This window comes from Geotrypetes seraphini, chromosome 7, assembly GCF_902459505.1.
Source record: "Geotrypetes seraphini chromosome 7, aGeoSer1.1, whole genome shotgun sequence".
Taxonomy (NCBI): Eukaryota; Metazoa; Chordata; class Amphibia; order Gymnophiona; family Dermophiidae; genus Geotrypetes; species Geotrypetes seraphini.
Genome location: NC_047090.1, coordinates 146,470,851 through 146,497,792, shown reverse-complemented (window position 1 = coordinate 146,497,792; position 26,942 = coordinate 146,470,851). Strand labels below are relative to the sequence as shown.

The 26,942-nt window shown below is 44.1% G+C and overlaps 1 protein-coding gene across 9 annotated transcripts in view; it reads left to right on the top strand.

Annotated features, from left to right (window-relative positions):
• The window catches only part of C7H14orf39 (chromosome 7 C14orf39 homolog), a 264,000-nt gene that overhangs the window by 15,008 nt on the left and 222,050 nt on the right, over window positions 1-26,942 (top strand). For 7 of the 9 annotated variants that reach the window (XM_033950799.1, XM_033950796.1, XM_033950795.1 and 4 more), the window contains exons 2-3: window positions 13,191-13,247; window positions 13,337-13,393. The exons of the other annotated variants lie outside the window; for them this stretch is intronic. In XM_033950799.1, the coding sequence (XP_033806690.1) occupies window positions 13,199-13,247; window positions 13,337-13,393 (106 nt within the window). In that variant the 5' untranslated portion in view covers window positions 13,191-13,198. The remainder of the gene's footprint in view (window positions 1-13,190; window positions 13,248-13,336; window positions 13,394-26,942) is intronic. 9 annotated transcript variants of the gene reach the window in all.

Sequence of the window (26,942 nt, the reverse complement as noted above, 5' to 3'; positions counted from 1 at the left end):
AATTTTTTCCAGCCGGGTGACATGAAAAAGTAGCCGGGTGGGGCGGGATGGGGAAATTTGGTGGTGGGGAAATGTAACCCTCTCTTTTACTAAGGTGCGCTAGCATTTTTAGCATGCATAAACCCCCGTGCTACGCGGGAAAACTAACGCCAGCTCAATGCTGGCGTTAGCGTCTAGCGCGCGTGGCAATTCTGTTCACACTAAAACCACTATCGCAACTTAGTAAAAGGAGCCCTAAATGCGACTCAATCGCAGCAAATTGATAAGGATCTGATTGTGGATATCCAAAAGTTTGGAAGGAAAGAGGAGGTTCTGCTGTTGGGAGATTTCAACCTGCCGGATGCGGACTGGAATGTTCCGTCTGTGGAATCGGAAAGAAGTAGGGAGATTGTGGATGCCTTTCAAGAGGCTCTGCTCAGACAAATGGTGACGGAACCCACAAGGGAAAAAGCGATATTGGATCTGGTCCTCACAAATGGAGAGAGTATCTCTAATGTTCGAGTGGGTTCTCACCTGGGTAGTAGCGATCATCAAACGGTTTGGTTTGATATAACGGCTAAAGTGGAGAGCGGCCGCACGATACTTAAAGTCCTAGATTTCAAACGTACGGACTTTAATGCAATGGGAAAGTACCTGAAGAAAGAGCTGTTAGGATGGGAGGACATAAGAGAAGTGGAAAGACAGTGGTCTAAGCTGAAAGGAGCGATAAAAATGGCTACGGACCTTTATGTGAAGAAAATCAATAAAAACAAGAGAAAAAGGAAGCCGATATGGTTCTCCAACCTAGTGGCTGAGAAAATAAAGGCGAAAGAGTTGGCGTTCATGAAATATAAAAAAACCCAAGAAGAGGAGAGCAGAAAGGACTACAAGGTGAAACTGAAAGAAGCCAAGAGAGATACGTTTGGCGAAGGCACAGGCGGAAGAACAAATGGCTAAAAATGTAAAAAAGGGAGATAAAAATTTTTTCAGATATATTAGTGAAAGGAGGAAGATAAAAAAATGGAATTGCTAGGCTAAAAGATGCTGGGAACAAATATGTGGAGAGTGATGAGGAGAAAGCAAATGTGCTAAACAAATACTTCTGTTCTGTGTTCACAGAAGAAAATCCTGGAGAAGGACCGAGATTGTCTGGCAAAGTTACACGAGAAAATGGAGTAGATTCTGCGCCGTTCACGGAGGAGGGTGTTTATGAGCAACTTGAAAAACTGAAGGTGGACAAAGCGATGGGACCAGACGGGATCCATCCCAGGATACTAAGGGAGCTCAGAGAGGTTCTGGCGAGTCCTATTAAAGACTTGTTCAACAAATCTCTGGAGACGGGAGTGATTCCTGGGGATTGGAGGAGAGCGGATGTGGTCCCTATTCATAAAAGTGGTCACAGGGATGAAGCAGGAAACTACAGGCCGGTGAGCCTCACTTCCATTGTTGGAAAAATAATGGAAGTGTTGCTGAAAGAAAGGATAGTGTATTTCCTTGAATCTAATGGGTTACAGGATCCGAGGCAACATGGCTTTACAAAAGGTAAATCGTGCCAAACGAACCTGATTGAATTTTTTGATTGGGTGACCAGAGAGCTGGATCGAGGACATATGCTAGATGTAATTTACTTGGATTTCAGCAAAGCCTTTGATACAGTTCCTCATAGGAGGCTGTTGAACAAACTTGAAGGGCTGAAGTTAGGACCCAAAGTGGTGAACTGGGTCAGAAACTGGCTGTCGGACAGACGCCAGAGGGTGGTGGTTAATGGAAGTCGCTCGAAGGAAGGAAAGGTGACTAGTTGAGTCCCTCAGGGTTCGGTGCTGGGGCCAATCCTGTTCAATATGTATGTAAGTGACATTGCTGAAGGGTTAGAAGGAAAAGTGTGCCTTTTTGCAGATGATACCAAGATTTGTAACAGAGTAGACACCGAAGAGGGAGTGGAAAATATGAAAAAGGATCTGCAAAAGTTAGAGGAATGGTCTAATGCCTGGCAACTAAAATTCAATGCAAAGAAATGCAGAGTAATGCATTTGGGGATTAATAATAGGAAGGAACCGTATATGCTGGGAGGAGAGAAGCTGATATGCACGGACGGGGAGAGGGAACTTGGGGTGATAGTGTCCGAAGATCTAAAGGCGAAAAAACAGTGTGACAAGGCAGTGGCTGCTGCCAGAAGGATACTGGGCTGTATAAAGAGAGGCGTAGTCAGTAGAAGGAAGAAGGTGTTGATGCCCCTGTACAGGTCATTGGTGAGGCCCCACTTGGAGTATTGTGTTCAGTTTTGGAGACCGTATCTGGCGAAAGACGTAAGAAGACTTGAGGCGGTCCAGAGGAGGGCGACGAAAATGATAGGAGGCTTGCGCCAGAAGACGTATGAGGAGAGACTGGAAGCCCTGAATATGTATACCCTAGAGGAAAGGAGAGACAGGGGAGATATGATTCAGACGTTCAAATACTTAAAGGGTATTAACGTAGAACAAAATCTTTTCCAGAGAAAGGAAAATGGTAAAACCAGAGGACATAATTTGAGGTTGAGGGGTGGTAGATTCAGGGGCAATGTTAGGAAATTCTACTTTACGGAGAGGGTGATGGATGCCTGAAATGCGCTCCCGAGAGAGGTGGTGGAGAGTAAAACTGTGACTGAGTTCAAAGAAGCGTGGGATGAACACAGAAGATTTAGAATCAGAAAATAATATAAAAGATTGAACTAGGCCAGTTACTGGGCAGACTTGTACGGTCTGCGTCTATGTATGGCCGTTTGGAGGAGGATGGGCAGGGGAGGGCTTCAATGGCTGGGAGGGTGTAGATGGGCTGGAGTAAGTCTTAACAGAGAATTTGGCAGTTGGAACCCAAGCACAGTACCGGGTAAAGCTTTGGATTCTCGCCCAGAAATAGCTAAGAAGAAAAAAAAAAATAAAAAAATTTAAATTGAATCAGGTTGGGCAGACTAGATGGACCATTCGGGTCTTTATCTGCCGTCATCTACTATGTTACTATGTGTACTATTTTTATTAGTTAATTATTATTTTCCAATGCTCAATATGACTTCCTTTTTTAAGGTTTGACAATTGTGCCAGAATATTTTTACTAAATTTAAGAAGTATTTGCCCTCTTTCAAATGGTATAGAGGTTAAAAAAAGGGAAAGGCGTTAATGAAGTCATTAGGTTCAATCTAGCCATTTACTTCTGCATGAATTTAAACAACAACAAAAAAGATAAATATAGCTCATCCAGTCATACAAGAAATAGCTCTACTGCAGGGGTGCCCACACTTTTTGGGCTTGCGAGCTACTTTTAAAATGTCGAGGTCAAAATGATCTACCAACAATAAAATATTTTTTAAAAAGATACAAAGCACATTGTACGCAGAGAAAATGTTAACTATCATTTATATTCCACAGGTTTTCAATGAGGTCAAGACAGATGATTCTATGCAATGTCAGCTCAGGAACAACTATATAAAAATAGACAAATATACCCCTTCCCTTTTTACTAAATCGCAATAGCAGTTTTTAGTGCAGGGAGATGCGCTGAATGCCCTGCTCTGCTCTCGATGCTCTTAGGCTCCATGTGCTAAAAACTGCTATTGCGGTTTAGTAAAAGGGGCCATAGTGCAAAATATAGACGGCAGATAAAAATTCTCAAAATGGACACATTTTGATCACTAAATTGAAAATAAAATCATTTCTCCTACCTTTTTGTCTGGTGATTTCATGAGTCTCTAGTTGCACTTTCTTCTTCTGACTGTAAATCCAATATTTTTTTTCTTTCTGCCCCTCCCCTTTTCTTTCTGTTTCTCTTTCTTTCTCTCTCCCACCTACCTGCCTGTCTTTCTCTCTCCCCCTGCCCCCCCAAGTCATCGCGCCGATTTCTCCACTTCCCCGAATCTTTCCCTATTCCTTAAGCCACCACGCTGATTTCTCCCTGCTGCTTCCACGAGCCAGGCCAGGCACATACAAGCACCGAACTCACAAGATTTCACCTCTGATGTCAATTTTAATGTCGTCGAAGAGGAAGTTCCAGGCCAGCCAGGCAGCGATTGGCTGGCCCAGAACTTCCTCTCCGATGTCAGAATTGATGTCAGAGATGAAGTCTTGTGAGTCCAGCGCTTGTACACGCCTGGCCTGGCTCAGGGAGGCAGGAAGGAAAAGATTGCAAAGGCAACGCGATCAACTCACATTGCCTTTGCGATTGACCATTTGGGCACCCCTGCTGCTATGGTATCCTGTCCTGACCTGAGGATAGGGGTTTAGTTCCAAAAAAACTGCCTTATTTCCATTTCCTATTTATATAAACTTTAATCAATACAGTTACAATACTACTTGATTCTAGGTAAAGCAACAAAAAAATTTTTTTTCTACCTTTTGTCGTTTCTGCTTTAATCATCTCTTCGCTTTCTTCTTTCTATTCAGCGTTTGTCCTCGCTCCCTTCCATGTAACATCTGTCCTCTCTTTGCCCCTTCCATCCAGCCTCTGCCCTCTCTCTCTCTGCCCCTTGCATCCACTGCCCGCCCTCTCTGCCCTTTCCATCCAGTGTCTGCCCGCTCTCTGTTCCATATGGCATCTTCCCTCTTTCTATGCCCCTTCAATAAACTGTATATCCTGTGCCCTTTCTCTCCTTTGTACATGATTCATTTCATTTTCTCCTCCCCTATGCTCTGGCATCTCTCTCTTCTCCTTTCCTTCCTTCCTTCCTTCCTTCCCACTCCACCCCATGGTCTGGCATTTCTGTCTCCTTCCCTTCTCTCCCCCCCATGCCCTGGCATCTCCCTCCCTCCATATGCACTGACATCTCTCCCCCCATGGTCTTGTAGCTCCTTTCATTTCCCTCCCTCCCATGGTCTTGGCATCTCTTGCCTCTCCTCTCCCTTCCCTGGTCTTCCTTCTCCCCTCTCTCTCCCCAATTGGGTCAGCAGCACTTCTCTTCCCCCTCCCCCCAAAATAATTGGGTGCAGCAGCAGAACATTTCTCTTCCCCCTCCCCCCAAAATAATTGGGTGCAGCAGCAGAACATTTCTCTTCCCCCCTCCCCTCCCCCATTTGGTGCAGCAGCATTTCTCTTCCCTTCCCCCCCAAAATGGGTATATCAGCAGAACATTTCTCTACCCTCCCTCCCCCCCATTCAGTGCAGCAGCAACATTTCTCTTCCCATCAGCTCACACACCCGTTGGCAGAGTCGCTAGGCAAGTTGTAAGCTTCCTTCCATCGCTGACCTATCTTCTAGGTCAGCGACGGAGGGAAGCTTACAACTTGCTGCGGGCCTTCCTCGTGGCCGGGTCCTGCGTACTTTGTTTCCGCGAATGCAGGACCCGGCAGCGAGGAAGGCCCGTAGCAAGTAAAAGCAGTAAGTTGTAAGCTTCCCTCCGGGGCTGTATCGTGTACGTGCTGGCTTCCCTTCTCTTCCCTCCCCCCCCCAAGGGATGCAATTTCTGGTTTCGAAGAGAAGGGAAGCCGGCATGCACACGATAAAGTCCTGGAGGGAAGCTTACAACTTGTTGCTTTTACTTGCTTCAGGCCTTCCTCGCTGCCGGGTCCTGCCTTTGTGGAAACAAAGTAGGCAGGACCCAGCAAAGAGGAAGGCCCGAAGCAAGTAAAAGCATGCTAGCCAAAAAAAAAAAAAAAAAGGCAGGTGTCAAATCAAATTTTTCGGTGGCAAGTCAGCCCTGGCAGGAGCATCGGCGGCAGCAGCAGGATTCGCTGGGTGATCATCTAAATAAGCCGGGCGAAGCGCCAGGCTAAAAGGCCCTGGGGAGAACACTGCAGTGAACAGTGTCGCAGCTAGGGACTATGTGCGGCCTGTGTGTATTTCCACTTTCATCAATGAACTGGATTCAGGTTTCCGCCTTCTCAACCTGAAGAATGATTCTCTATGTAAGCTCTATGATGGGCTGAAATATGACGTGAAGAAGGTTGAGGAGGTCGTCTATGACCTCTCTATCCGGGGACTCAGCAAGGATGCAGCAACTGTTGTTGGTAGTGGTGAATAAGTGTTTGCTTCCCTTGTTCTACACCTTAATGCCAGTGCACAAATGACTGGGACCTGTTCAGTTTACTTTCCAGCTGTTGTTGGAGGCACAACAGTCAAATTCAATGTTTTTTCCTCCTCCTCCTGCTTAAGACACACACACAAAAAAAGAATATTAGAAATATATGTGCATTTAGCATTTTGCGACATATAAGAATTCTGCAGTGAAGTATTTTTAAAGTTTCAGAATGTAGAAAATGAAGGATTTAGGTGCCAAGAAGTACTATGCAATTTGAGGCACAAAAGAGTAAGACCAGAATGATATCAAGGCTGTGAAGAATAGCGCTTTGAAGAAAGAAAATGTAAAGATGCAGAATGATCAAGAGCAGATGTAAGGGTTTTATTCCAGATGTTGATTTGATCAGAAAGAGAACTTGATGAGAAACTAGCAGGAAAGGCTTCAATTTCCTGACATGTCTCACTGGAGAAGTAGAGACAGGAGGAAATATAGATTAGTAATAGTATATGAGAAATGCAAAATAACATGGTCAGACCATGGTATTGAAAGAATAGCTGGAATAGAAAAATAGGAGACGTATGGTTGAAGAGTCAGAATAATATTGAGAAGATGGCCTGCTGAATGAGTTGGGCTGCACACCAACTGATGAAGGGTGGAATCATTAAGAAAAGTTGAAAAGGCCTGGGCCAAAACATCTGATGGGTGACTATTTAGATCTCCCAGAATAAGTAATGGTGAAGCAAAGTAAGATAAAAACTAATAAGCTCTTGTAAAGCCAGAAGAGAAGAGTGCGTGACCATTAAGAGTTCTTCAATATCTTGAGGTCACCAACAAGTTCAGGCTATGTGACCATCTTTTTGTGCTTATGAATCCAGCTAGACACGGTGGTGCCTGCTTCCAAGGCCATGATTTCCAGATGGACCGTAGGTCCATTTTGTCGGCATATGTTTTTTGTGGGAAGCAGTCCCCTGTTCCATAAATGCACATTCTACTAGAAGCATGGTTTCATCATGGGTAGAAGCTAGGGCAGTCTCCCCCCAGGAGTTTTGGAGGGCAGTGACTTGGTCCACTCTACACACATTTTCCAAGTTTTAGAGAGTGGATATAGCAGGCAAGGGAGGACTCCGCCTTTGGGTCTTCAGTGTTACAAGCTGGTGCAGTGGTCCCGCCCTAGATTTCTGGGACTGCTTCTGACCAGAATGACACATTCTATTGCATTAGAAAAAGAGATTAGGTTCTAGTAGATAGGTGTGTCATTTTGGACCCCCTACTTGTCTTGGGATAAAGCACACTTACTTATCTGTAACAGATGTTATCCAGGGACAGTAGGCAGATATTCTCACAACCTCCTACCTCCCCTAGTTGGCTTCTTAGCTTGTTTTCTGAACAGATGATTCTGTGAGCTGGCATTGGGCGGGACGGTACTCACGCTTGGGGAGTAGGGGCAGTCTTGAAACTTCTAGGAAGCTAATGTGACAGTATACTTTTTGCACTGTCCGTACAAGGTTCTGTGGATGAGGTCACCTATCTGTGAGAATATCTGCCTGCTGTCCATGGACAACACCTGATATAGGTGAGTAACTGTGCTTTATTTCCTATGTCTTTCAGTTAAGCTCCAATGGGCTGTTTTTGACGCAGATTTTCTGGTGGTAGCCAACTTGGATTTTTAGTAATTTATTTTTCCAAAATTCCTTTTTTCTGCCTCGAAACCCCTCATTTTGCCTAGGGATCATCTGTAATGAATGTCCTAGGTCAGTCTAGCCCCAATTCCTGCCTTTATTGCGCAATTTTACCAGCTGTGGAGTGGCCATGTTTCACCTCTTGGAATGGGTGGGAGCTTTGGGCTCAGCCTTTAATCAGTTCTCCAGGGCCTTGGAACCCCAAAAAGCTCAGTCTGGGGGCAGAGGTTCTGCTCTGAGGTCACAAGTAACAAGGGGGCGAATTGCAAATGCGTGATGGTGGAGGAGTCCCTAATTCCCCATTATGAGGTCTTGCAGGGGTCCTCGGGGCCTCTGGTATAAGGCTTTTCAAATTTTGTCAGCCTTTTATGGAAAGCCTACTTAACAGGCCTGGGAAGTACTGCGCTGCTGATCAGTGCACCGGCTCCATCTCAGGGGGATCCAGCTCCCAAGCATACTACGCCTTCACCTAGTGTCAGTGACCCTTCGGAGCAGAACTGAGATTATTGGAAGTCTCTTTTCATGCCCTTATTATCATGTGGCTCCTCTGCGTTTGTGGATGATTTGGGATCCCTTTTGGAGTCCCGAGGTCAAGAGGCAGGGAGGGGCGGCTGTGGATTAAGGTGACTATCTACTACTACTATTACTACTACTACTACTACTACTACTACTATTATTTCTATAGCGCTACCAGATGCAAACACAACGCTGCACGGAGTCACAAAGAAAAAGAAAACAGTCCCTGCTTGAAAGAGCTTACAATCTAAACAGCCAAGACAGACAAACAGGATGTCATAGATACAGTTAAAGGGAACGGTTAATCAGCTGGCTGGGTTGTAGGGCATAGGAGCAGGGTTAAGGATTGAAGGCTATTTCAAAAAGGTGATTTTCAGTCTGCTTTTAAACAAGGGAAGGGGCTTGATGAACAAACTCTGGTAATTTAGTCCAGGCATAGGGGGCAGCTAGATGAAAGGAACGATCTCTTAATGTGTCTCCTTTTCACATCAGATTCCGTTTCTCATGTTATTTCTGACACCCTCTCTGCGTTGAAGCTTGATGCCTTGCAGCCCTCCACCTCGGTGTTCCATTATGAGTCGCACTAATGCACAGACCTTTATTTCTGTTCATCTAGACATCACCTCTTTAATCACTAACCAATGGGAGTCACCTGAGGGCTCTCTAAAAGATGGCCAAAGCTATGTCCAAGTTCTATCCTATGGCTTTGGACTTCCAACAGCTGTTTTCACAGATGAAAGTGGATGCCGCAGTCCTGCAAGTGACTAAATGCACCTCTCTTCCTAGTGAGGGAGGAATAATGCTGAAGGACGCACAGGATGGTAAGGTGGACATGGTCCTTAAAAGACAGTTTGAAACCCTGCCTCCTTCGTGGCACGGGCCTGTCATCATACCTGATTGCGGACTAGTCCCTCAGAGCTGGGGGATGCCTGTCCCCACATGATTAAGAAGGGAGTGGATTATGTGGCCAATACTCTTTATGACATCAAGAGTCTTGAGTAAAGATTCAGCTTACTTCATTTCTGCCCACCAAATGCTCTGGATCAGACAGTTGGTGGGTGACTCAGTCTCCAAGGCCACTCTCAGCAGATTACCCTTCAAAGGACAGATGCTTTTTGGCAAAGGTTTAGATGATCTCATGGCCAGTGTAGTGGATCGCAGTCTCAAATCCCTTCCGGACAGCGAGGGCCGTCGTTCTGCCGGGAGCAGCAGAGGCAGCTTTTGTACGTCTAAGAGATACCGCCAATTTTCCTCTGATTACTCCTCTCAGAGGCCCTTCCAAGGGTCCAGACTGAGATTTGGCAGTTATAGGCGAAAGCAACCCTTGGGTTCCAGTGGTAACTTGGTCTCCAAGAAGCCCCAATGACGAAAGGGTGATGGCCACCTCTCCTCACATTGATGGGCATCTGTCAGCTTTCTGGAGGGAATGGGAACAGATTTTGTCTGACCATTGTGTTCTGAACATGATTCTAAATTGGCCAAGATCGAGTTGTCTTGGCCCCCTCCAGATCTGTTCCTCGACTCCCAAGCTGAAAAAGGGCAGAGTCTGAATAATAGTACAACGGCTCTTAGACATTCATACCATAGAACCAGTTCCTGAAGAAGAATTGGGCTGAGACAGATGACACAAAGTTGTTAAATAGCAAGAGGATTGTGAAAAATTGCACAAGGACCTTGTGAGACTAGGCATCAAAATGGCAGATGACATTTAATGTGAGCAAGTGCAAAGTAATGCATGTGGGAAAGAGGAACCCAAACTATAGCTACATGATGCTGGATTCTATGTTAGGAGTCATTGTTGAGGATACGTTGAAACCTTCAGCTCAATGTGTTGCGGTGGCTAAGAAAGCAAATAGAATGTTAGGAAGTATCAGGAAAGGAATGGAAAACAAAGATGAAAATGTTATAATGCCCTTGTATCGCTCTATGGTACATCCACAACTTGAATACTGTGTGCAATTCTGGTCACCATATCGGAAAAGATATAGCAGAAAAGGTTTAGAGAAGGGTGAAGAAAATTATAAAAGGTTTGGGACGACAAAGAGAGGCTAAAGTGGCTAGGGCTTTTCAGCTTGGAGAAGAGACGGCTCAGGGGTGATATGATAGAGGTCTATAAAATACTGAGTGGAGTGGAAAGGGTAGATGTGAATCTTTTCACTCTTTTTCCAAAAATATTAGGACTAGGGGCATACGATGAAACCATTAAATATCTAAATATTGTCTTGTTGCAGCTTATGGAAAACCACTTTGAACCTTTGGGCAGAGCATCAATAAAACATTTGACATGGAAAAGCCCTCTTAGTAGTAATAACCACAGCAAGAAGGGTCATTGAATTGAAAGTCCTAATGCATTACTCCCCTTTATATTCAGTTCTTTCATAACAGAGTAGTACAAAGAAATCCTAAATTTCTGCCATAAGTAATTTCTGATTTTCATCTTAACCAAGCCATTGTCTTGCCCATATTTTTCTCCAACTCTACCCTTCCCAAGCTGAAGAATTTCCATCATTCCTCATATGTTTTTGCATTTTTTGATCCCAACAACATGGAGAAACTAGTTTCCAAAATTAGCTTTTCCAACTGGATAGCAGTTTTTATTTCCATCTTTTATACATAAGTGAATCTTCCATTTCCTGGGTGCATAGGTACATACCAACTAGTACCAAAGCAACCATAGTGGCAAAACTGAGATCAGCTCCCTTCGTGGAAATTTGAAGAGTGGCCATATGGGAATCAACTCATACATTCATGAAACATTAATGCCTCAACCAGTCTTCAGCACAGGATGTGACATTTGGTCAAACAGTCTTGTGCATCTTCTTTGCAGTATAACTGCTGCTTTTTTTTTTTTTCCAGCACTTGATTCACCATCTAGTCTTGTTTTCAGGCCAACAAAATCTCCATAACAAGTCTGGCTGTCTGCTTGGGACTCACCTTAGTGTGTGACTACATCCTCCTGCTGGTCTGCAGAGAAAGCAAAGTTGCATACATAGAAACATAGAAAAAAGCAGCAAAAAAGGGCTATAGCCCACCAAGTCTGCCCATTCCAAGTATCCCCTCCCCTGAATTTACTCCCTTAAAGATCCCACGTGAGTATCCCATTTTCTCTTAAAATCCGTCACGCTGCTGGCCTTTATCACCTGGAGTGGGAGTCTGTTCCAATGATCCACTACTCTAGCGCTGCGTTGTGAGCCCCGGGATCGTGACACAATACTCTGGCCTGGCGTGTCCCCTACTACCAAGGGACCCTTCAGGATTTTGCTTGGCTTCCTATCAGCCTAATAAGGGCATGCAAGGCAAGAGTCTCAGACAGGATGTAGCAAATCAAAAGGTTTTATGATCACTGGTTTCATTCAACAAAAGAAATAGGCTTCAGCTCAGCAGGTTTCAAAACAAGCATTCAATACTATGAGGCGAACACAAACAAGGCAAAAACTTCAAAATCCAGTGTCCAGGTTTTTGGGTGTGTCCCACCTTAACATACAGTCCCCTGCCTCTGGACTTTCTTAGCAAAACTTTATACAGTCCTTTTCACCAGGGCAGTTTGGTTTAGAAACACTTACTGTGCTGCTTTAGCTCCAGCAGCTGTATCAGTTCAAAGGTAGGTAAATCCAGAAAAGCAAACAAACTTTACCAACAAAACTGAGCAACGAGAAACCTGGCCAGCATGTCATATGGTTTCCCCAGCCTAACGTTTCCTCTCACACACTGTTGCTCTGTAAAACGGATTCCTCATTTGTACAAGTTTCAAAAGGCACGCTCAGCACATCTCCGGAACGTGCAGGGCTCTCAGCACAGCTCCCTGCTGTGCCATTCAGTTAATCAATTATGCACAGCTGTGTGAAAGAACTGAGCAGCTAGCAGGGAAAACGTTTGCTAGCTTCACAAACAAAGCTTTCCAGCACTGGCTCAAAGTTCACTATTAGAAGGGAGAGACATACAAATCCCCTTCAAACAAACATTGGCATCACTGAGGGCTTCACTACTGTGGACACAGGCAATATACATATTCCTTACTGCATGTCCACGTCCATGGGCACAACCTCCGGTCCTACCAGACTCTCTTGCATCTCCATGGGTTCCCCTGGGGTTCCTTCCTCACTCTCAGGGTCATTAATAAGCTCCTCTGTGTCCAACATATGCCAGTCTGCAGAACCTGCCTCTTCGGGGTGGGGAGAGAGTGGATGATTGTTTGCCTCCAGGCTGCTTCCCCACCTCAGTGTTCTAAACTGACTCGTTTTAAGCTGTGGAGGGACCCTCCCACTCAGCCTAGGTGGGGGAGGGGCCTTCCCCACACAGGCTTGTTCTATCTCCCTAAGTGCAAGTTCTTTTCCAGCTTTACTCCTTGCCTGGACAGGCTGCTGGAAAGGAAGTAATCCCCTAGCAGGCTTGGGGACAGGTTTAAACCCTGTGCAGGTTTTCTGCTTCAACCTTTCCTGCTCTGCCTCATCTGATTTTACTTCCAAGTCTGAGCAGTAGTCAGCTAAGTCTAAAGTCGGGGACACTACCTGATCGGCTCTTTTACAAAGGGGTATATTGTATTTCTTCCTAATCCCTGTGGCAAAACCCGGACCGGACTTGGGTTTGTCATAGAAAGGACCCGAAACGGGCTTGGTTTGTCACAATACTCATAGTTCGGGTTCTACATTGACAGCAGAGACATCTGCTCATCATCCGTTTGAAAAAAAAAAGACAAATTGACACATCACCTTTATAGTGGACTGAGAAGAGAGAAGGCACCAAGGTAGCTCAGGAACTTCTGCATACATGCTCAGAGATATCTAAAATTAGATCTCTAAAGAGAATGCTGCACACAAGTATCATCAGACTTTAGATTGTGGCTGTATACCTCTGCTGTCTACAGAGAACCTGCATTATAGGTGAGCAACTTTGCTAAATTGGAAATATGAGTCTTCCAATGAGAGAAATTAATGTACATTTCAATATAATTTTTGAGAATTGCCAAATCAGTGCCTATTATGCACTATAAAATTATTTTGTAAATTCTATTTAGTTTCTTTTTATTTTAATAGAGCGTAAAATGAACGATAAGAGTTTAAGTAACTTGGACAAACTACTGGTGGAACTTGGTAAGTTAAGTGTTTTGTTAAAGAATATTTGTTTTAATCATATCATTTTGACAGTAATATAAGTACAGAATGAATATTGTGTGTTTCAGTTTTCCAGCTCGAACAGGACTCACACTCTAAAGAACATATAACAGAGCAAATTCATTGTGAGTAGTTTAATAAGATATAGGAATAGATAAACTTTAATTTTTTTTACAAGTGGTCTCAAACTCGGGGCCCGGGGGCCACATGCGGCTCGCCAGGTACTATTTTGAGGCCCTCAGTATTATAAAGAATGATTCTTTATGGAAAACTTGTGCCTTAAGTATTCAGCGGTCGTATTCTGGAACGTTGCTCATCTCACTGCTGTAACCTCATGCAAGCGCGTTCCTGCGTCTGTACGCGATTGTCCTCTCCACTCCACCTCACAATCATGTACAGATTCAGGAAAGTGCTTGCGTGAGGTTATAGCAGTGAGACAAGCAACATTCCAGAACATAAGGTAACCATTGGAGGCAGTGCAGCTTGTGTGCGTGTCTGGTGCTGGAGGAGGTGAGAGCGTAAGGCGGTTGCAGACACGACCACCGAACACTTAAGGCACAAGTTTTCCACAAAGAATCATTCTTTGTAATACTGAGGGCCTCAAAATAGTTGGTCCAAAATCTTGTCTCTTGCAGTTGGTACTTTGATAGTTTTTCATTTCTGCATGTTTCGCTACTTTCAGCTGTGTAGCTATAGTTTATAAATATTTCCTTAATTGCTTCTGATAATTTCAGATAATTCACATTTTGGATTTGTAGGTACTTACTTCATGCAAAGTTGTCATTTCTTTAATAAGACATTAACTATTTTTTTCTGCGGCCCTCCAAGTACCTACAAATCCAAAATGTGGCCCTGCAAAGGGTTTAAGTTTGAGACCACTGGGATAGATCATTTTACCCAAACACTTATTGAATGTGGTTTTGCTATTTTTTGAATCATGTACTATGTTCCCTGTAAACAGAGTGCATAAGCAATCTTTCATACATTTTACTTGGTTGCTCACAAAAATACTGGCCTGACCTGACTTCCAAACAAAATTAAACTATAAAAAATTAATTAAACTGAGTCAATCACCATATGTGTGATGTTCTATTGTGCTATATAGAGAAATGCATTGCTAATACTGGCATCAACAATTTTTGGTTTTCAGAACTTGTTGCTCACACAAAAAATTTGCACACACCCGGCCACTCCTTAGATGAAGCATTGGTCATGTAGTATGGATGATATCTTCAATTTGTAGTAATCAACTAACATTTAATAGTTTTAGCCAGTGATTCCCAGATCTGTCGTGGGGGCTTCAAGGCCATCAAATTTTCAGGATATCCACTGTGAATATTTATGAGACAGATTTGCATGCAGTGGAGGCAGTGCACAAAGATCTCTTTCTGAATATTCATTATGAGCATCCTGAAAACCTGACTGGCTAGGGAGTCTTCAGGAAAGGATTAGGAACCACTGGTTTAACATTAGAATTAACTAGTGATACATTACATATTTGAAATGGCCAGCAACAAAATCAAGATGAAAGTGGGAAAAATCCCCCAAATCAGCTAACCCAGTGGGACCTTTTGAGGCAGCTTTAAGCACAGATAATAAAGATTCTAAGGGGGCAGTTCTATAACTGGGCACCACCTTTTTGGTACCCCGATGCTGTACATTGAGAGCCTAGTGTATAATGGCATCTGGGTATCCAGATTCCTTTGTAAAACACTAGTGTAACCCGGCATCAATGGTCTAACATTTACAAAGTGGCGTAACTCTGGTCAATTAAATGTGGGGTAGGGTATGAGTATAATGTAAGTTGCAGGCATAAGAACATGAGACTAGTCATACGGGAATTACCCAAAATAGGACAAAAGAGATCCAAAAATATATGAAATAACCCAACACAGAATGATCTGCAAGATAAGTCAAAAGTCCTTGAGAAAGGAAAAGGATCTCAGCAATCCTATAGATAATCCAACCGAATAATACAGTCTGTATTAAATGGGGTTCCATTGTCTTTCATTGATCCTGAAAAACCTCTCTCTCAAATGACCAAATTTAAACTGTGTATGTCAATTTTCTTATTTATTTATTTCGAGTTCTAGCCCGTCCTCCCTGAAGCTCAGAACAGGTTATAAAATGACATGCAAAATCACAATGCATACATTTCACAAAGGCTAAGGACATGACTAAACATAAGACTAAGGGGAAAAAAAGTTGGAATATCACAAAGATCACAAGATTGATCATTAAATGAAGGGGTACATGGGTGGGGGGGGGGGGTTACAGAAGAGGAGGAGGCGGTTTATTTTATACTTTTCACCATACAACTGTGGCCCATTATCTTAAGAACATAACATAAGAAAGCAAAGTTGCTTACTTGTAACAGGTGCTCTCCATAGACAGCAAGGGAATGCAGTCACACTTGATGGTGAAATCTCTGACTGAGCAAATAAGGTCAGACAATCCTCTAGCTATAGTAAGCTTTTGAGCTTACTGAGCATGTGCAGGATTGCCCTACTCCATGAGCCCCCACCCCTCCACCTGTCAGTTTCGTTCCTAGCTATAAAAGAGGAGACGAAGGGATGGTGGGCGGGCAAGTGTGACTGCATTCCTTTGCTGTCTATGGAGAACACCTGTTACAGTAAGCAACTTTGCTTTCTCCAGAAACAGGCAGAGGATATGCAGTCCCACTTGATGGTGAGTCCCTAGCTGAAGAAGCGTATGGGAGGTGGAAAACAATCTATAATGCAAATAGGTTAAGTAAAATTGACTGTCCAAAGCGAACATCTTGAGCTAAACTTTGATCTAAGCAGTAGTGTTTGGTAAAAGTATGTACAGACGACCAAGTAGCTGCTTTGCAAATGTCCTGGATTGGAATGGACCTCAAATTTGCAATTGAGGTTGCTGCAGCTCGGTCTTTGGGCCCCAATTGACGCAGGGAGCTATAGCTGAGCTCTTGTGTAGCAAAAATGTATGTAACATGAAATCCAAGATGAAAGGGCTCTTTTAGTTGCTGGTTGACCACAGGTAGGTGGATTATAGAAAATGAATAATTGAGAAGATTTCCGAAGATGGGAAGTTGCTTTGAGGAAAAAAAAAGCAGTGCTCTTCTGCAATCCAAAGAATGAAGTCTTTCCTCTGCCTCAGAGTCATGTGACGGTGGAAGAAAGGAAGGCAAAGTAATGGTTTGGTTAAGATGGAAATCTGAAACCACCTTAGGCAGGAACGTAGGATGAGTCCGTAGCGGTACCTTGTTTGGAAAAGATTGTAAATAAGGATAATACATGATCAAGGCTTGGAGCTCACTTACTCTTCTAGCTGATGTGAGTGCTACAAGAAAAGCAGTCTTCCAGGAAAACAAAGTGAGAGAGGCAGAACCTAGTGGTTTGAAGGGCTCTCATCAGTTGATCCAGGACTACACTGAAGTCCCAATCTGGGGTAGGGGTGTTCAGTGGCGGTCTAAGATTGTTGAGACCTCTCAGGAACGTGCCATAATAAGATGCTGTGAAATTGGTTTATTGTTGACCAATGAGTGGTATGCTGAAATGCTGATAGATGATTGACAGAATTCGTCTTAAGCCCTGCGTCAGACAAATGCAGGAGATATATGAAGATATGGTCCAGTGGGCACTGGAGAGGTTGCAAATCATAAACCTGAGCCCATGCTGAAAAACATTTCCATTTTGCTTGATAGGACTTCTTTGTAGCAGGTGCTGCTAGGAGAACATTTTTGACAGATTGTGAGAGTGGAAGATCAGTTAGGAGTGAGCTCTCAATTACCATGCCATGAGACTCAGACTGTGTAAATTGGGATGCAATAACTGGCTGTTATGTTGAGACAGCAGGGACGGATGGTTGTCCAAGGGTATCGGGGGCGCATCTAGAAGATCCAGAAGTAATGGAAACCAGATCTGCCTGGGCCATCTAGGTGCAATGAGAATGAGATGTGCTTTGTCTATTAGAACTTTCTGAAGCACCCTGGAGTTGAAAGGGAATGGTGGAAACGCATAGAGCAGAGTGTGGTTCCATGTTATTGAAAAGGCATCCCTTGCTAAAGCTCGTGGAGCTGGATGCAGAGAGCAGAAGAGGGTGCTCTGTTCATTGACTGGGGAGGCAAAGAGATCCACTTGAGGAGACCCCCATTGATGGAAAATGGATGTTAGCACTGCAGGATTGAGGGCCCATTCATGTGTGGTCGAGCTTCCTGCTGAGGGATTCTGCCAGGATATTTTGATCCCCCTGGAATGTAGACTGCACGAAGATCTATATTGAGTGACAGGGCATAGGACCAGAGGCGATAGGCTTCTTTGCACAATTTGAGGGATCTTGAACCGCCCTGTTTGTTTATATAGAACATGGTCACTTGATTGTCGGTTTGAATGAGAATGTTCTTGTGACCTCTCCAGTGATGGAAAGCTTGAAGAGCATAAAAAACTGCTCCGAGCTCCAGATGATTGATGTGAAAGTCTGTTCTGAGGGAGTCCAGAGACCTTGAGTGCGAAGATTGTTGAAATGTGTCACCCCCAATCCTGATTGAAAGCATTGGTGGTGATGGTTAGAGAAGGCGGTGGGAGTTGGAACATCCTGCCAGAAGGAAGGTAGAGTGAATCCACCATAGAAGAGAATCCTTGATATTGGAAGGTAGGGGAATCAGCTGAGACAGTGGGTGGAAGCGCTGGTTTCAGTGTAGCTTGAGATGCCATTGTAGAGGACGCATGTGGAGTCTGGCATGCGGTACCAATGAAAGTGAGGCTGCCATGTGGCCTAGCAGTCATAATATCTCTCGAGCAGGCAAGCAAGTTCACCGCCGTGCTTGATGTGCCAAATGTATGGTTGCCTGATGTCTTTCCTGAGGCAGATAGGCCCTTGCAGAGTTGGTGTCCAAGAGTGCTCCTATGAAAGTTAGTGTATGCACTGAAGTGAGTTTGGACTTTTTGAAGTTGATGATGAAGCCCAGACTTTGCAAGGTGTTTACAGTGGCCTGAATGGTGAGACGGTCCCTGGAGTGAGCCAGCAACAGCCAATCGTCCAGGTTCGGGAACACTATATGATGCTGTGTTCTTAAATGTGCTGCCACCACTGCCAGGCATTTTGTGAAGACTCTTGGGGCCGATGAGAGGCTGAATGGAATTGTATTGGAAATGACAATTGAGAAATTTGAATCTGATGAATTGCCAGAGGGAAGGATGAATGGGAACATGAGTGTGGGAACATGAGTGTAGGCATCCTTGAGATCTAGGGCGGCTAACCAATCTAAGATCGAGAATTGGACGAAGGCCTTGCGTCTTCATGGGGATAAGAAAAAAACTTTGAGTAGAACCCCTGATTGAGTTGAAGAGGCGAGACTTCTTCTATGGCATTGTTTTGTAGAAGAAGTGAGATTTCTGCTGTCAATTGAAATACATGTTGTGGAAGAAATGTGGATGGTGGAGGGGATTTGGAAGGCAAGGAATGGGATTGGAAATTTAGTCGATATCCTGAAGCACAATATTGAGGACCCATTGATCTGTTGTGATCAGCTGCCAAACTGAGTAGAAATGAGTTAGCTACCCCCCTACTGGAAGATGGTCAAAAACTAGGTGTAGGCTTGAGTGCCGGGAGTTGGGGAAACAGCCGGCTGCTTTCCGCCCCGAGGATGTTGTTTAGGTGCATACCAAGAAGTTTGAGAACATTGCAAGGAGCTCTGGGATAAGGTGCAAATCTTTTTGGATAATATTGCTGGAAGAACTGTTGTGATTGATATGTTCTTCGGTAGGGAAGATTAGAAGAAGATGGCAAAATTGGTTCTCGGCTGGCTGAAGAATCCTCCTTTAGTTGTGCAATGGTGTCCTTCACCTTTGCACCAAAGAGACTGTATCCTAAGCAAGAAGCATCTGCTAGCCTATCGTGAAGATCTTCTCTAAGATTTGATGCCTTCAGCCATGCAGTGTGTCTGGCAGCTATGGCCTCTGTTGCTGTTCTGGTAATCATATCTTGATTAAGTAGTAAGTAGATTCCTGAAGAGCCACCTGCAAATTGGGGATGGACTCGGGCGAAGCCAATTCCAACTGCTGCAAGATGGAATGCTGGAAATGCAAAATCTGGAGTTGATGAGCCATAACTCTCGAGGAGAGCATAGTACCCTGATAGACCTTACGTCCAGTAGAGTGTAAAAGTCAACAGTCCTTTCCAGGAGGAGTATTAGATGTTTTAGATATCTTACCCTTCTTAATGGCTGATTCTGACACCATAGAGTGGTGAGGAAGTTGAAAAGCATTTTGTTGAAAAGTATTTGTTCTTCAGACGCTTGGATGCCAAGGATACTGACCTTGGTTTTTGCCAGTTTGCAAGTTGGAGATTGTGAAGGATCTGATGTACTGGTAAGGCAACCAACTGCCTTAGTGGAGACTTATAAGACTGAAAGATAGCTTGAAACTCCTTGCTTACTGAGGGAGTTGTATCATAGAAACATAGAAATAGACGGCAGATAATGGCCACGGCCCAACTAGTCTGCCCACCTCAATGACCCTCCCCTACTTAACTCTATGAAGAGATCCCACGTGACGATCCCATTTCTTCTTAAAATCAGGCACGCTGCTTGCCTCGATCACCTGCAGTGGAAGATTATTCCAGTGATCAACCACTCTCTCGGTGAAAAAGTATTTCCTGGTGTCACCGTGCAATTTCCCACCCCTGATTTTCCATGGATGTCCTCTTGTTGCCGTTGGACCTTTGAGGCTGTACTGAGGCTTAGAAGAGAGGATACCGTCTGCAGAAATTTTGGATAGGAGTGCTCCTCCATGATAGCAGGCTGAAGAAGAGAAAAGTCAGGATGTTCTGGATCAATAGACAAAGGTTCCTCCTGATCCGGCCATGCCCTGGGAGAAGAAGGACCCTAGGAAGGAGAGGAGTAAATAGGAATCTCAGGGCCACAATCCATATGTGGAGCTAAGTCCACCTCTGGAGGAGGAGAGGGCAGGAGTTCTACACAACCAGGACATTGTTGAGATGCAGGGTCTGGATGTTGGAAAAGCCCTGCACTGTCCATCATAAACTACTGAAAAAGGGTGAAAAAATTGGACATGGAGAATTGAGACACAGAAGGAGAGCTTGATACTGCAGGAGACATAGCCAAATGTTTAGGAGGCACCTGTGGAACAGCAGGAGGAGCAATAACCCTCTAACTCTTGCTGTGGAGTTTCAGCTGATGAGACGCTGCAGGCAAATCTTCGGTAGCTAACAGGGGAGAGGATCGTGAGGCCCCCGTCGGGACTGCGATTACTCTCCCTGAGGAATCCACTGGCAGAGGGCTGGTCCCTGAGATCTTTTTCACGGGACGCCCCACTGTAGCCTTCGACAGTGGAGAAGGGAGTTTTTAGCCCCTGCACCATTGGAATTTTCTTCCGTTTTTTTCTCTTGTGGCGCCGCCTGTGCCGATTCTTTCATATTTGTCAGCGTAGGCAGATTAATGCTACTCTTCCCCCGCTGGAACTGGAGTGGAGCCCTGAGGGGAGGGAGCTGTAAAGTGCAGCTGTTTCTTCGCCGGTAGCTTTTCTGTGCCAGCTGGCATCATCGGAAGCATAAAAACAAAATCAAGCAACAGTGTCTGTGGTATAAAAACAGCAAGCAAAAAACAAAAAAGAAATTGCAGACTGATATGTACAAGATGCAGGCAATGTTTATTTACCGCATTTAATATTGGGTAAACCAATACCACCTTTTTACAAACCAAAAGACCCAACATGGTCCGTGTTTCGGAAAACATGCCTTCTTCAGGGGTCCATGGTAAATAAGGTAAACAACAAACCACAATTTAAAATGGATTAAAAACAACCGCCTGCATAGACATAATAATAATAGGCAGTGTCTACATGGTCCTAGAGACCGCTCAAAGGAAAGCACGGCTGGCAATCTGTGAGGGGAAAAAACAGACCAGCGCTTGTTAAAGAGAACTGGTTGCTGGTGTTGCTGTTTATTTTATTTTTTATTCTTAATGAAGACAAAAGCACTTGCTGTTAGCTGGCACCGCTAAAAAATTGGCAGTTTGAAGTAGCAGTTCTCCTGTCATTGAAAGCCTTTATGACAGGTCAGGAATTCACTCTTTTCTTTATTTGTACTGTATTTTTCTCTTTTTTTTGAACGATTGAAAGTCAAATATACTTGCAGTTTGTTGGCAAGCAGACTTTGACTGTTTGAAGAGACAGAAATTTACACTAATAATCATTTAATTTTTTTTAATCAGCCCTAAGGGCAAGAAATCTAAGGCTTTCCTCACTAAAACTACGTTTTATATATTTAGTCTTTTTCTCTGAGAAGGGGAGAGCTGCGACAGAACCGGAGCTAGTCAGAAAAAAACCTGACAGGAGGAGGGGAGAGGGTTCGTGGAGTAGGGCAATCCTGCACATGCTCAGTAAGCGCAATAGCTTACCATAACTAGGGGAGAGTCCAACCTGATTTGCTCAGTCAGAGACTTCACCATCAAGTAGGACTGCATATCCCCTGCCTGTCTCTGGAGAACATGCCTTACTCGGTCAGACTAATGGTCCATCAAGCCCAGTAGCCCTTTCTCATGATGGCCAATCCAGGTCACTAGTACCTGGCAAAACCACAAAGAATAGCAACATTCCTTGCTACCGGTCCAGGACAAGAAGTAGCTACCTCCATGCCTTTTTCAACAACAGACTATGGACTTTTCCTCCAGGAAATTGTCCAAACCTTTCTTAAAACCAGCTACACTATCCGCTCTTACTACAACCTCTGGCAATGCATTCCAAAGCTTAACTATTCTCTGAGTGAAAAAAAAATTTTCCTTCTATTGTTTTTAAAAGTATTTCCCTGTAACTTCGAATGTTCCCTAGTCTTTGTAATTTTTGACTGAATGAAAAATCAATCCACTTGTACCCGTTGTACTCTACTCAGGATTTTGTAGACTTCAATCATTTCTCCTCAGCCGTCTCTTTTTCAAGCTGAAGAGCCCTAACCTTTGTAGTCTTTCCTCATACGAGAGGAGTTCCATACCCTTTATTATCTTGGTCGCTCTTCTTTGAACCTTTTCTAGTGCCGCAATATGTCTCTTGAGATAAGGAGACCAGAATTGAACACAATACTCCAAGTAAGTTCACACCATGGAACGATACAGAGGAATTATAATATTCTTAGTCTTGTTAACCATCCGTTTTTTAACAGTTTATTCAGGAAACAAAGCATAGAGCAATATAAACAGAAATGTATAACATTTTCCAATACAAGAAGTACATCAAAACCTAAGTTTCAAGTTTAATTAAAATTTCTTATACCGCCTAATCAGCCTTCTAGGCGGTGTACAAAATCATAAAAGCATACCATAGCTAAAATACAAATTTAAGAAGACAGGGGATTGCACAGACTTTTTTGGAGACATAAAACCATAACGAATGGGACAAGAGGAAAATGGGCAAGAACTACAATTTTGAAGGTAAAAGATAACAAATTAGGGGAAAAACAGTAGGAGGGGAAGTAGAAATAAAATCATTCTAGGTCGCCATTAAGAGGGCAGTTAAATCTCAAAGGCATCAATGAAAAGATATAACAAAGGTTAAACAATCAGAGTCTAGGTTTGGGTTCTTATAACCCAGACTCGGCCAAAGAAAACTACCCCACTGTAAACCCCACCCCCATCTAGCATCAAGTAACAGGCTGTAAGGATACCGCTGGCTTCTGCAAACTGTTTATAATTTGACTCTTAACAGTAGGGGATAGGGCAGGGGTGGGCAAACATTTGACTTGTGGGCCACAATGGGTTCTTAAATTTGACAGAGGGGTCAGGCAACCAGGGGGGGGGCAGGCGACTGGGGGGGGGGGGGGGGGGGCAGGGCGACGGGTGGAAGGCAAGATTCCATTCTGTTTTACAACAGTTTATGGACTGTTCCTCAAGGAGTTTGTCCAAACCTGTTTTTTTAAACCCAGCTATTCTAACTTTCTTTATCAAATCCTCTGGCAAAGAGTTTTAGAGCTTAACTATACATGGAGTGAAAAATATTTTCTCCAATTTTGTTTTTAAATATACTGTTAAAAGCCGCCTATTTTTCTTGAAGTTAAAAAAAGAGACACGGCTTACCTTGTGTTTATTTGAATATAAATTTTAATTTTCGCACTTCAGGTTTTTTAAAGTGAAGTTAAACAGTCATATTGCTGTTTTTTTTTAAAATTAAAGCTAAAATGAAATGTAGCAAACTACTTGAGGTAAGTCACATCAAAAAGCCTTGGAGCTTCCCAGGTGTCACATAATATTTAAAAAAAAACCCTCAACTAACCTGTTTTTCATAGGAACTAATATTTTACTCATAATTTGCACATTTCAAGTTTTCATAGTAGAAATTAAAATAGATTTTGAGAACTGATCTAGATCACTGAAGTTTAAATACATTTTATTATTATTGACTGATTTGGCTCAAAACCTTTACCCATGACCCTTTACAAAGCGAGTCGGGGGCTCTGGCAAAGGGCATGTGGAGGAAGGCTCGGCTGCACAAAGAACCACATTTCCTGTCTCACTGTTGGCGGCAGAGGCATGAGGAGAGCGGTGGCGTTGCCCTCACGAAAGAGGGAGGGAGGGAGAAGTCTTCGAGAGCGCAAAGGCAGACGTCTCTTACCCAGCAGCAGGAGCTTGACCTCACGGGCCTCCTTCCCACCATCCTCGCGCAGGCTCCGGTCGATCATCTTGCTGCTCACCTCGGCCCCCTTGTCTTTGGTGCTCAGCATGCAGCCCATGACTGCAGGGTCTATCTTAGCATTTCACCTAGCTTGCAGCTTTTTATTTATTGTCAAAAAAAAAATTTGGCGGGCCAGATTAAAGAACTAAAAAAGTTCTCATATCAGCCCACGGGGCGTAATTTGCCCATGTCTGGGATAGGGTATCTAAATAAGAAGACCAAACAGACAGAAAGATCTTACTTCTGTGCCTGGAGAACCGAGCTGACATAGATTCTCAGACATAGATTCATTAAAAGATGAAATTTATTTCGCCAATACCAGATGGTGGGTGGGGAGTCCTGTAACCAATAATTCAGAATATACTTCTTCCCCACAGTCTAGCCTTTACTAAGGAGCAAATTGTCCCCGGCAGAGTGTCCCCCCAAATAACCTTTAGCAAGAAAGATAATCTCCTCAACATGACCCGGAAGGGTATAGCCCACCAGTGATTGGAGGTACATATGGACGTCTATCCAAAAGGCAATAATCTTAGTGCAAAACCATAAGCCATGTGCCAAAGATTTATCAACCCGATGACATTTAAGACATTTGGGCATAGTGGCACGCCCAAAATGGAAGGCCTGTTTCTGGAAACATAGCCCCTATGAAGAACTCTAAATTGGCATTCCTGGAGCTCTGTTCTTTGCACCACCCTGGGAATCGGCTGCACCAGAAGAGACAGAGAAGCCAAATGAGGACGCTTACCCAGGTCTCAAGTCCACAGGGATACCAACTGCTGATAATCTCTCCGGGGTTGCAAAGCCACTAGTCGGCAGTGATACTGAGACACTGAAAGCCTATCCTAGTTAGCATCAATAAAGAAATTCTGCAGAGTAGCGAGAAAGTCCTTGTTAAGGGACCCCTCAGGCAGGGAGGCCATATAATGAGAGAGTTGCCAGTAGGTAAAATGATCAGTAGCACTCAAGGACCAGGACGCCCGGAGAGCCGGAAAGGGAGAAAGCTTACCTTCAGCCATAAGAAATTGTTCCAAGTTGCAGAGCCCCTTCCAAGCCCAACGTTTAAACACTACATTGTCCTGACCTGGACTAAAGTCCGTGTTACCTACTTGGGGTAAAAGAATCGTGCTGAAAGGAGACTGGCCCCAGAAAAAGAAGAGAAAGAGTGGCCAAACCAAACAACTACGGGTCTCTGAACCCAGGACTCCCAGCCCGCTCCAATGGAAAAGGTTCCAGGGAGAAAAATAATCCTTTTCTAGAGCTATATCTGTGTACTGAGAGCTGTCAAAGAGCCAGTCCCGCAAATGACAAAGAAAACAAGCCAGATTATAAAGGTGGACATGAGGGAGACCTATACAACCCGTGGACCAAGAACCCTGTAAAAATGCCCCGTTCGTCTTAACTTTCTTACCTCCCCCACCCCCCCTAACAAAAGGAAAGAACTAGTCTATGGAGACATGCAATATCCTTCTTCTAACGGTAATGTCTGCAAAAGGTATAGCCACTTGGGAAAGACAATCATTCGAAAAAGGTGTACACGGCCTGTCAGTGAGATAAGAAGATTCACCAACATTGCAAGAGCAGTTTGGCCTCAGCTAGCAATTTATCTACATTCAAGTGGTACAAAGCTGTTATATTAATGGGCAGCTGAATACCGAGATAGTGAAAAGAAAGTTGCACCCATCGCAATGGGAATTCGGGTCCCCATTCCATACACAGGGCTTCCGGGAATGCGAGGACAGATGGAGAGACTTAGGTTTGGTCAAATAAACCAAAATGTCATCCACAAAGGCCGCTACTTTAAAGTGATGGTCCCCCACTACCTCTGTATCTCCAGGTTAGCCTGGATGTCTCTAGTAAGAGGGTCATAAGAACATAAGAATTGCCACTGCTGGGTCAGACCAGTGGTCCATTGTGCCCAGCAGTCCGCTCACGCGGCGGCCCTCTGGTCAAAGACCAGCGCCCTAACTGAGACTAGCCCTACCTGCATACGTTCTGGTTCAGCAGGAACTTGCCTAACTTTGTCTTGAATCCCTGGAGGGTGTTTTCCCCTATGACAGACTCCGGAAGAGCGTTCCAGTTTTCTACCACTCTCTGGGTGAAGAAGAACTTCCTTACGTTCGTACGGAATCTATCCCCTCTCTTCTCCCTACCTTAGAGAGGGTGAACAACCTATCCTTATTTACTAAGTCTATTCCCTTCAGTACCTTGAATGTTTCAATCTATGGTCAGTATAAATAACAGGGGCGAGAGGGGGCAGCTTTGACGAGTGCCTCTACAAATCGGGAAAAGATTTGAAATGACATCATTTGCCCACACCCGCGCCTGCGGATCCTTATAAAGGGTACAGATCGCTTGAATGAACCAGGGTCCCATATCGTAGGTCTGTAAGACCGCAAACAAGAAACCCCAATCCACCTAGTCAAAGGCCTTCTCGGCGTCAAAACTGACCACCAGGGAAGGCAGATGATCTTGGGCTGCCCTTTCGAAAGCTGCCACAATGTGATGCATGTTCTTCACAACAGCTTGACCCTTCACAAAGCCAACCTTCTGGTCCAAAATAAGACCAGGGAATTCAGTGGCCTAGCGGTTGGCCAGAACCTTTGCAAAAAGTTTTGCTTCGAAATTCAGCAATGAAATTGGCCCATATGATTCCAGCTTATTCGGCTCTTTGCCCGGCTTCAACAAGACTATAATTTGTGCCACATTTAAATTCTGAGGGAGTCTTTCAGTCTCAATAGCTTCGTTAAACACAGCTCTAAAAGTGGAGCTATCTCAACCCACAAGATCTTATAAAACCCACTGTGCATGCCATCTGGGCCAGGAGACTTCCCCAAGGCGCTAGCTTGAATGGCCCACTCTATTTCAGAAGGACCGAGATTGTCTGGCAAAGTTACACGAGAAAATGGAGTAGATTCTGCGCCGTTCACGGAGGAGGGTGTTTGAATTATCTTGTAAGTTTCTTATATTAAAATTGTAACATGTACATCGCCTAGAATTAATAATAGGCGATTCA